We start from the raw sequence: 11,551 nt of genomic DNA, 5'->3' as shown, positions 1-11,551 counted from the left end.
AATATAAAGTCAACATATTCGATATGAAACATATTTGACTTGAAAAGTTACTTTTCAATTTCGAAAATTTTTTGACGTAGGGTGCCTTACCTTTAGGCCCTCTTTGTAAAAAGTAACCCAATATCTTTATTGGTACTGTAAAGTGAAATAATCGTATGAAAATAAAAAAGAATTGTTTAATAATAAATATTTAATTCATTTGCGAAATTTCTATACTTTCGAACATGTTGTACAAACCTTTAATCCGGTTTTCCGAATTTTTCATCTAAGACTCTTTCTTGTAGAACCTTACACAAATAATATGTATATTCAAGAGAAGGAGTCTTTCATTTTAGAATGTATACGGAATACGTTTTTAACGACGCGCTTCTGGCTAACATTGTTCCCAAAACCTCATTCTGAACTGCTTTGACTAAGAGCTTATGGGTCTAAAACTGGTTTCTAGCTAGCGATTATCAAGGCAAGTTTAAAAAATTTGAATAATCGGTTGTAAGAAAAATCTTTGTATGTATTCAATTTCATTCGGATATCTCAAAAACGAACGAACAAATTTTTATGATCCTTAAAATAATTCGCCTTAAAATCGCTGCCTTGAAACCAGTTTTAGACCCATAGTCTATTGAGAAAAATTTTCCCCATATACGATTTTCCGTAAATCGACTCGCTCTAATGTATATAGGGGCCATCATCAATTCCATCAATTGGCGACATTGTTTTGTACCCGTATTCCGATCAAACAAAAAAATTACTATTTCTTTTATTTTTTTGACGACCTGAAAATTTAGTGTAAAAAATTTTGAAGTTATACAATTTTATGTAAAAAAATCTCAGCTTTCTTACAAAAATATTTTCAAAATCCAAAAAAACACATTAAAAAAAACAGTTTTTTGTGCTCTTCCACCAACTTTTTTTCAAAATTGGCTTGCCCATTCGATTCCTCGTTCAATTTTACATAAGAATCAATGTTCGAAAATATGGGACTCTGACCCCATATACCCCAAAATACAATAAAAAAAATTTCGTTATACACACACATGCTTTTTTTCTCCCTGACAAGCATAAGAACATAGCTTTAGGAGTTAATAGCGTGCTCCGTAGAGCGATAACTTAGCATTTTTTTTGCTCTTCATAGGATCAGAGTCATATATTTTTGAACATTGATTTTTATGTAATATTAAACGAGAAATCGAATGGAAAAGTCAATTTTGAAAATAAGTAGGTGAAAAAGAACAAAAAACTGTTTGTTTTGGAAAAAAGTGTACACGGGTACAAAACCATGTCGCCAATTGATGGAATGGCCCATAGATAAAAATTAGTTCAGTAGTTCGCCTAGCTTCCATATACATATCTAACATTAAGATTTTCAAACATTCGGTGGACTTAATAAAGCGTCCAATATGTAAGACATCTTTGCAAAATTTAAGAGGACGTACACATATCTTGGATACACTAAAATTGGGTGCCGAAATTAGAAGAAATCGGTCTATAAATTGCTCCATATGGAACATTTAATGATTTTCGTTATTCAAGTGGATTTCTACTTGTTATTAAAAATGGTTCATTTTACCCTAACTTAGCTCTTTGTTTCTGTATTGTTTTGTGATAAGGTAATATTAAAGTAATAATAAAATACTATTGTGTTGCCCAGTGTAAATTGGTTTGCAAAGTAATTCTAAAGAGGCAAAAATGCGCGGATTATCTTATCTTCTTGCCATACACAACAAAAAACGAAAATGTTTATGAAAAATTGAATAAGATGAAAGTCCCAATGCATATAACGACACAACTGATAATGCATGATTGTATGGTAATGCGATGAACGAAGCCATAAAGTTCAGCAGAGAGTATTGATGTTATGGATTCAAACCGTTCAGGCAAAATAAAAATAGTGCCTAGGCACGAGCAACGCTTTGTCACGTCTGCATCGTGGTTCTTCAACAGTTGAGCAACTATAGTATAGTCCATTTAGAATCACACCATCTGGCAACAAATCGAGACACAAAACGCTTCTAACTGCACATCGCTCGGAAATAACAGAATATCTTTAAAGTCAAGACGAAGGTGTGGTGCATAAACAAAAAACCAAAACTATTTATATGTATACAACACTTGTATAAGGCACTGTAAGAGAAATAATAAAATCTTTAATGCTATTACAATAAGAAGAAATAACAATTTAATTTTATACGAAATCAACGATTACTCTTACGAAAAATACCAAATCGATAAAACAAAATCTTAACAAACAGAAATAAAATGCTTATCAACAACGTGTTCAAATTAATGAGTAGCAGGTAAGTTTGTATACGGATATTTATAGTTTAAATGTACATATACATACATTTACATACATAAGTACATGTAAACCACAAAGGGATTGTTTGTATTTAGCTAATTTGTTTGACGTGAAAAGTCAAATTAGAAATCGAATGTAGTCTGAAAAGTGAAAGTTTACAACCAGTATTATCGGAGCGGGACCAGATTTGTACCAGCCATGAAGTGTTATAATAAAGAGTTATATAATTTGACTTAAAGAGTCAAATATAATTATGCTTTATCTTTTCATTTTGTTTACGACATTAATTGACAAGATGAAGTTAGTGCCTAAAAGGATAAACACTACCCCAGCCGGGATGACTAGTTGTTAAATTGGTTCATATGTATTAGTTGTTAGTTCATTGTAGGGAATAACTGTACAGCTGTTTACTTGTTGTCATTGGAAGTTTTGAAGTCGAAATATATGGTATATACAGTGTATATTTTGCGAAAACCTTCGAATATGTACATATGTATATGGATGTGGTACTATAAAAAAATAGGAATTAAGAGGGAAAGCAGGAAGTATTTTAAATAAACATATTTATATCAACACACTCTATTTAATTTGGATCAGACATACTTCGTGTGTTTCACACTTGTAAAATGTGCAAGGTAACAGTAATCGTTTCTGTAATTTCTTGTGATGCAAATTATATGTTATTAAGCGAGGTTTTTGTATACTAAGAAAAAATGCCAAACAACTATTTATTGTTTAAGAAAATGCACTGGTGAGTCAGGGTGGCGATAGTTCAAAATGGGTTGCGCAAAATAAACAGCGCTGTAATTTGGTTAGTATGTAACTATTTGCAATTTTTATTGGTGAAAAATATTTTATTCTATTAACTATCTTTGAGTATGTGTTCCGTCCTATGCTACAAAAGTGTAATTTATCCTTCGATTCTTCTACCCATAGTCGGATTAGCAATTATATGATCTGCAATAACAAGTACATATAATTAACCCTTCTCCCACGTTCTTCTTTATTGTGGGTATGAGCCTCTCGACAGATTGTCAGGACAAACTTCTAAACGTAGTACATTTTATGTGTACTAAAGGGTGATTTTTTAAGAGCTTGATAACTTTTTTAAAAAAAAAACGCATAAAATTTGCAAAATCTCATCGGTTCTTTATTTGAAACGTTAGATTGGTTCATGACATTTACTTTTTGAAGATAATTTCATTTGGTCCATTCGGAAAGTCCAATTTTGGGCAACTTTTTCGAGCATTTCGGCCGGAATAGCCCGAATTTCTTCGGAAATGTTGTCTTCCAAAGCTGGAATAGTTGCTGGCTTATTTCTGTAGACTTTAGACTTGACGTAGCCCCACAAAAAATAGTCTAAAGGCGTTAAATCGCATGATCTTGGTGGCCAACTTACGGGTCCATTTCTTGAGATGAATTGTTGTCCGAAGTTTTCCCTCAAAATGGCCATAGAATCGCGAGCTGTGTGGCATGTAGCGCCATCTTGTTGAAACCACATGTCAACCAAGTTCAGTTCTTCCATTTTTGGCAACAAAAAGTTTGTTAGCATCGAACGATAGCGATCGCCATTCACCGTAACGTTGCGTCCAACAGCATCTTTGAAAAAATACGGTCCAATGATTCCACCAGCGTACAAACCACACCAAACAGTGCATTTTTCGGGATGCATGGGCAGTTCTTGAACGGCTTCTGGTTGCTCTTCACCCCAAATGCGGCAATTTTGCTTATTTACGTAGCCATTCAACCAGAAATGAGCCTCATCGCTGAACAAAATAGAGCGCGAAACACATTTCGAACCGAACACTGATTTTGGTAATAAAATTCAATGATTTGCAAGCGTTGCTCGTTAGTAAGTCTATTCATGATGAAATGTCAAAGCATACTGAGCATCTTTCTCTTTGACACCATGTCTGAAATCCCACGTGATCTGTCAAATACTAATGCATGAAAATCCTAACCTCAAAAAAATCACCCGTTATATATTATTACATTTTTATATTTCTCTTTTTCGCTTATTTACTGGGTTCACAAATTTTACCAATCGCTTCTGGCTGGTTAATTTGGTATAGCAGATCATAATAATATAGTGTTCACGGTGTACGGACGAGTTTTTAATTCGCGCCGTGAATTCTGTGTTTAGTAAAAGCAAAGAAGCCAAAAGAAAAAAACAAAAAATAAATAAAATTGAAAACAATTCTTTAAATGCCTACTTTAGCTTTATCCCACAAAAACAACGCCTGACAAAAACAAAACTAACGGCAATGACTCATCATCGCAGAGAACAGCTAAAAGGGCAATTAACCAAGCGCAGTCAGCAGAGAACAGCAATCGGGCAACAACAAATGCAAGCACCCGGACAGCGAAGTAAAACAAAATGCAAGGTGAGAATGTACCAAGCAAAAAAGGGTAGTCTGTTCAGACTGGTAGTGATCGCTATATTAACGTAAAAGGGAAATTAAGTCCAATTTTCTATTTGTGCCCTTGAAATTAGGTAACATAGATGAAACAAAAATTCAAAAATAGCTGAAGAGCTCAAAAGGTATAGTTGTTGTCAAAAAGGGTATAGAGTCTTCGGTAGACTCTAACGATATTAAAGAAGCACTGGAAGAAGGTGGTTTTAGCATTAAATCAGTAGTAAATATTTTTAACAGGAACAAAATACCACAAACAACGTTCAAAATAGAATTGATGCCAAATTCTAACCAACTAAAGAAAAATGAAATACACCCGATTTACAATTTAAAATACCTGCTCCATCGCAGAATCACCGTTGAGGAACCACATAAGAGAAATGGTCCAGTACAATGTACAAACTGTCAAGAGTATGGACACACGAAAGCATATTGCACTCTACGCAGTGTCTGAGTGGTGTGTGGTGATCTGCATCCAACTTCAAAATGTACTCTTAAAACAGAGGATTTAAATAAAAAACGCAGCAATTGTGAAGGAAATCACACATATAAAAATAATCGAAGTTGTCACAGGGCATTCAAGCACGTCGTAACCAAATGTTGAATATTCCTCCGAATGAAAATATTGAAATCCTCGTCCATATTTCAAAACCAGTAAATCTTAAAGACAATGTTACAAAAGGGAGCTATGCAAACGTGTTGAAAGGCAATACTACACAAATCCAATTGCCCCAACACCAACCAAATGGAAGCGTTGAAACAACCTTAACCTTCAACCTTACCCAATGTATAGTATAATACAATTTATGACTTCAATGCAAAATATGATTCAAGAGATAATCAAATCACAAAAACAAATGTTGCAAACTTTTTTAAGTAAAAAATAACTGTATTGAATATTTGTTTATGGAATGCTAACGGTGTTAACCAACATAAATTGAAACTTATTAGATTTCTGGATGAAAATAATATTAATGATATTTTCAGAAACTCATCTTATGGACAAAACAATTTGTTTATACCGGGATTTAGACTCTATGTTACAAATCACCCAGATGCAAAGGCACATGGAGGAACAGCAGTGTTGGTTAGAAATCGGTTAAATCACCACGCATCAGAATCTTATGCCACAGCGCAATTGCAAGCTACAACAATAACTATAAAAAATCGCTGCGGGGCCTTAAACCTGATGGCCATATACTGCCCACGTCGGTTTAAAATTACAGACATCAAATTTAAAGACTTTTTTGGAACACTAGGCCATAGATTTCTAGCAGGTGGATATTACAATGCAAAATACACGTATTGGGGCTCACGATTAATTAATCCAAAAGGACGACATGTATAACACTATTATAAATAGGCACAATAACCTTGACATAATATCTCCTGGTAAGCCGACATATTGGCCTAGTGATCGTAACAAAATACCAGATTAAATTGATTTTTCTGTAATCAAAAATATAGATAAATCGCACATAACAGCTGATACATGTACTGATCTATCTTCTGATCACTTTCCTGTACTAATAAAATTATGTGAACAACCTATATTCGTTGATCCAAAAGTGGGTCTAACATCTTATAAAACGAATTAGCTAAAATATAAAAAGTACGTGAGTGGCCACATTAATATTTAGTACAAAATAAATACAGGAACAGATATTGACGAAAGCATCAGAGAAGTCAATGATATAATAACCAGTGTCTTAGCAACACCAAACAAAAACTATGAGCCGCTTGGTTTCAGAAAAATTTCTAATAGAGAAATAGAAAAGCTTGTAAATGAAAAAAGACGTGCAAGACGAGAATGGCAGATAAATCGCTCCCCTTCCACTAAGCTTCAATTGTGTCCAAATTCAAGCAAGCAAAATTCTCTTTGGAAAGCCCAAAAGTACATGAAGCCACCAACTGACTCAACATGCCTATACGAGATATGGGTGGAAATTGGGCTCGAAGTGACCAGGAAAAGGCTAATTGTTTTGCAAATCACTTAGCAAAAGTATTTCAACCTAATTGCCCAAAGAACAATTTTGAGCTGTCCAGCTTACTCAACACAATTCACGAGTCAGATCAGTCGAATCTTTTAAGACTTCACCTTCTAAAATTATTAGAATGATAAAAGAACTTAACCCAAAAAAGTCACCAGAACATGACAATATTACCACAAAAATGCTAATTGAGTTACCAAATATTGCTGTAGAAGTGCTCTCTTTGCTCTTCAATGCAATTCTTAATCTATGATATTATTTCCACTATTACAAAGTGATTTCAAAGAAAATTGATGACCTTCATGAAATGTGCATATTCGCACTATTTCGCTCTCATTTCCATATTTGTACCAATAGAATTTCTATGGCATATACTTTGGTGCATTTGTATGTTTACGAAAGCAAATGCGAGCCACATACATATGTACATACCTACAGTCATAATAACAAGTGTCGCACGCATCTTTCGCATCTCCGTTGTCACGGACAATCAATGGCCGAAACTCAAAGAGTCACGCCCAGAACACATAGAGCGGTGCAGACTGCAAGCGACATCTATAAAATATTAAAATACACACGTTCTTATGGACACAGTTATGTAGTTGTGCAGCTGTCTAAATAACTGTGTCCTTAAGAATGTGTGTATTTCAATATCAGATTCAGATGGCTCTTGCAGTCTGTCGCGTTCTATGTGCTCAGCACATCAATCTGTAGAAGCACTGACGCGACGAGACGCGAAAGAAATTAACAAACGATTGCCGATTGTTACCGCTTCCCTTGCCGCTGTAACAGCTTCTCCAACGATCTAGCGTAAATATGTATGAACTTGCATACATATCGACGCAAATTTTTGCGAGCCACGGAAAAATACTTATTTTAGAATTGACAAATATTGTAAATCGACAAGAGCTATATTGCCACTTTTCTCACTTCTTTCTGTGAAGAATCATCAGAAAGTTGTCCAATTTATGATTTTTAGCTTTTGCCATCGTCGCGAAAAGACGCTTGTAGGCAAAGGCATGCTCGGGGAGATGTTACGGCGTCTGTTTATATGAATGAAGCGAGGTCGCTTGTGGCATATGTGCCTGCGTTTATGAATGAAATCGTTTTTGTTGTAAAATTTACTACATTTGGGCTTCGCCAATTCGGCTGCCATATTGACTTGTGATGCTTATGCTGAGGCGATTGTTGTTTTCGTAGAACAATGCTTTTTTTTTGTTGGTGACATATTCACATGTGTACTCATCATATGTATGTTTGTATGCTTGTACATTATTTGTTCGGAAGTGTACACAAATATATGTACATATAAGTGTATATGAATGTATATGAATGTCTGAACATGCAGATCAATGCGCGCACATGAAATACATTGATAAGTGATAAAATCATGTGTATGCGCACATGCGTATACATACATTTATATGAGCAGATAATAAGATTATGATATGAGCATGTGCAAAGACATAAGATTTATTTGATAGAATATGTACATATATATTGTTCTATATATTTGATTTCTATTTATTAGTATAGTATATTATGTAAAAGTCAGATAAAATGATTAAATATTCAAGTCCAAATTGACTATAAATATTACTATGCAGGCATTCATACAAAATTATGTTTACATGTCAATATTCAATTGCCGACGGCAAAACGCAAAAGCATACATATTTGCATACATTGCGATTCCCAAGTTGAAAAATTGAAGCATGAAAATATCACAATGCTGTTGTTGGGAGATCATAAGGAGCATGCATGTGTATGTTTTTGTCTCCATATTCATATTCATGCATACATATATTTATGTCTCTTCATATTCTTGGGTATGTGAGACAGAGAACATAATGTGTTTGTACACATTTTTCGGTGTTATGCAAGGCATACACACATCAATTAGTTGGTTGATTGAGTTGGACTAGAAATTGCCCTTGTCGCTACACACGACACAACTTTTAATACAATTTCGAGGCCAACTTCATTTTGAATATTCACTTCGTCGAGTAAACATGAGTTCGGAAGTTGTTGCTTTACTTATTATAAATGAAGTTTTAGCGGAAGAAGAAGAACAGGAGCAAAAAAGCATTCGGAAAAAAAGAAAATGGTGTAAAATGTGGTTGCAAAATAAAAAATGAATTTTCAAACAACAAGCTTTTGAAGACGTTGAGAGAAACCGAGCCAAAGGACTACAAGAACTATATGCGCATGAGCGATGAAGTGTTTTATGATCTTCTCTTGAAAGTGAAAGTTTTTATTGAAAAAAAAAGACACAATAATGCGGGAAGTAATTAGTGCAGAGAATCGTTTGGCAATAGCTTTAAGATTTTTGGCTACCGGAAACTCATTTGAAGATCTAAAATTTTCAACCGCAATATCTGCACAAGCGATTGGTAAAATTGTAATTGAGACATGCAAGGCTATCATAAAAGTTCTAAAAGACTCAATTAAGGTAGTATTAAAAGAATATCGGAGTTATACATTTTATTTAACACAAAATATATTTCTAGCTTCCTAAAACACCTGAGCAATGGATGGCTGTAGCTGATCAATTTTATGAGAAGTCGATGTTTCCCAACTGTCTAGGCGCGCTCGATGGAAAGCACATAAATATTTCACGTCCTCCTAATTCCGGTTCATTCTATTTTAATTATAAAAAGACATTCAGTTCGTCTTGTTGGCAATTGTTGACAGCAACTCCAACTTTTTAATGGTAGATGTAGGTGCAAATGGACGAATTTCCGATGGAGGCGTTTTCGGAAATTCGAAATTTTTTAAAAAGTTGGAAAGTGGAAGTTTAAATTTACCGGAACCACAAGCAGTGCTTGCAGGCGAAGATTCACTCCCTTTTGTGTTTGTGTCGGATGCGGCTTTCGCTTTGAGAAAAATGTTTTAAAACCATTTGGTCACAACAATTTGACAGAGGATGAAATGCTGTTTAACAAAACTCTGAGCTCAGCACGGGTTAAAGTTGAAAACGCCTTTGGTATTTTGGCATCGCGTTTTCGACTTCTTCAAACGACAATAAATTTATGTCCTGAAAAAGTTGTTCTTGCCTGTTGCTACTTACACAACTACTTACGGTGCCAGTCAAACTCAAATCGATTTGAATGTGAAAATATTCAGCTATCAGACATGGAACCAACGCTGACTAGAAATGCATCTAATGAGGCCAAAACAATAAGGTTGAAATATTGTGAAATTATCAAAAAACTGAAATCTCTTTAATTCCTTTTATTTACATACATATAAAATTAAATTAGTTGTGTTCTTTAAATAAAACTTATATTCATACTCTTATAACTAATACATAAAAAATGAAGTAAAAAAAATAATTTAAACAAAAAATGAGAAAAATAAAATAAAATATATGTACTCTATCTTAATATCTTTTATTTCACTGATATTGCGAGTCGTTAAACAAATCAAGAACATTTGTGTATTGACTTTCGTTTTCATCCGAAAAGTGTAATTCTGGAGTTATTTCAATTGTTTGTGATGTTTCTCGTATAGGGCTTCCAGTTGGCACAGAAATAAAACGTGGCGAATGTGGTTTTGCTTGTATGGGCACAGAAGTAAAACGTTGCGAATGTGATGTTGCTTGGATGGGGCTTCCAGTGGGCACAGAAATAAAACGTGGCGAATGTAGTTTTGCTTGTATGGGCACAGAAGTAAAACGTTGCGATTGTGATGTTGCTTGTATGGGGCTTCCAGTTGGCAAAGAAGTAAAATGTGCCGAGCGTGATGTTGATTCAGTTGGACTTACAGAAGATGTCGAGATATGAAGTGGCGAGTCATTACTTACAAAAGGCGACCTGGTTCGTGATACATACGTACTACTTAAATTTGGTGAGCTTGAAGGACTGTGCAGATAATTGAAACATAATTTTCCAAATCGGCCCAACAGCATCACTTCGTCTACTGCTTGCTTTGCAAAAAGTTGCTGCTCTGGTTTCAATTGCCTGTACATGCAAGCCCATGCATTTGCATAAATTTCTGCTTCATCCATTTGTTTTTTGGATTTCTCCAAATGCTCGGTTGCTTTCTTTAAAAACTCCGTTCTTTCCATAGCCACTTTTTTAAATTTCTTCACCGATTCAACATACCACGCGAACGGACGCTTCTTCCTCTTCATCCGAACTGATGGATGTTACACCAGGCACAGGTATTTCCAGGTCTCGCAAAAAGTCGAGCTCCTCGAAATACCATAGAGGTGAAATGTATAAATCCTCAGCTCCTGCACCAGATGTTTCACTTTGCAAAGTTTTTTTCAGTTCCCGGCGATAGCAGGTACGCATATTTGTCAGCTTTTGTTTCATATCGTCTATTGACGCATCGTTTTTTATTTTTTTAAATTCTATCAGAAGTTTCTGATAGCTCCTACGTCGTACATTTTTATTTTTGTAGCAGTCCAGTTTGCTATTCCATAACTCCGGCATGGTTTTGTACACTTCGATAAAATCGCGGATTTGTCGATCGCTTTCACTCATTTTTATTTTATTTTGCTTCGTAGACGCGCTCTCTTTGACAGCCGAAATAAAATGACGAAATCGTTTGAAATCGCACAACCAACCCAAACACTATTCAACTAACACAACCAACTTCACAAAATATCAAAAAATTTTGATTTTCATTCAACCAGTTGATTCAACTCATACAACTGCCCCATATACGTAGCAATCAGTTGTTCAATTCGTTGAAGTTGATACAATAATTGGTATGTGTATGCCTTGCTTTAAAAATGAAACAAAATATAAACAAACAAACCGAAATTCTTCGTTGGGAGTGTCTTCATATTCTCTGCTTCGGCATATATGCCTTGTCATCATGTAAGACATAAAAAAATGTGT

At 34.7% G+C, this 11,551-nt stretch overlaps 1 protein-coding gene across 1 annotated transcript in view; it reads left to right on the top strand.

Moving 5' to 3' along the window:
- Nucleotides 1-1,816: 1,816 nt before the first annotated feature.
- Nucleotides 1,817-11,551, top strand: part of LOC105232182 (phosphoenolpyruvate carboxykinase [GTP]) — a 43,929-nt gene continuing 34,194 nt past the window's right edge. Inside the window, exon 1 of the mRNA XM_011213812.4 lies at nt 1,817-2,294. Coding sequence (XP_011212114.1) covers nt 2,257-2,294 — 38 coding nt within the window. The 5' untranslated portion in view covers nt 1,817-2,256. The remainder of the gene's footprint in view (nt 2,295-11,551) is intronic.

Source organism: Bactrocera dorsalis, chromosome 3 (genome assembly GCF_023373825.1).
Source record: "Bactrocera dorsalis isolate Fly_Bdor chromosome 3, ASM2337382v1, whole genome shotgun sequence".
Taxonomy (NCBI): domain Eukaryota; kingdom Metazoa; phylum Arthropoda; class Insecta; order Diptera; family Tephritidae; genus Bactrocera; species Bactrocera dorsalis.
The sequence above is the reverse complement of the archived record's forward strand: the minus strand, read 5'-3'. Positions and strand labels throughout refer to the sequence as shown.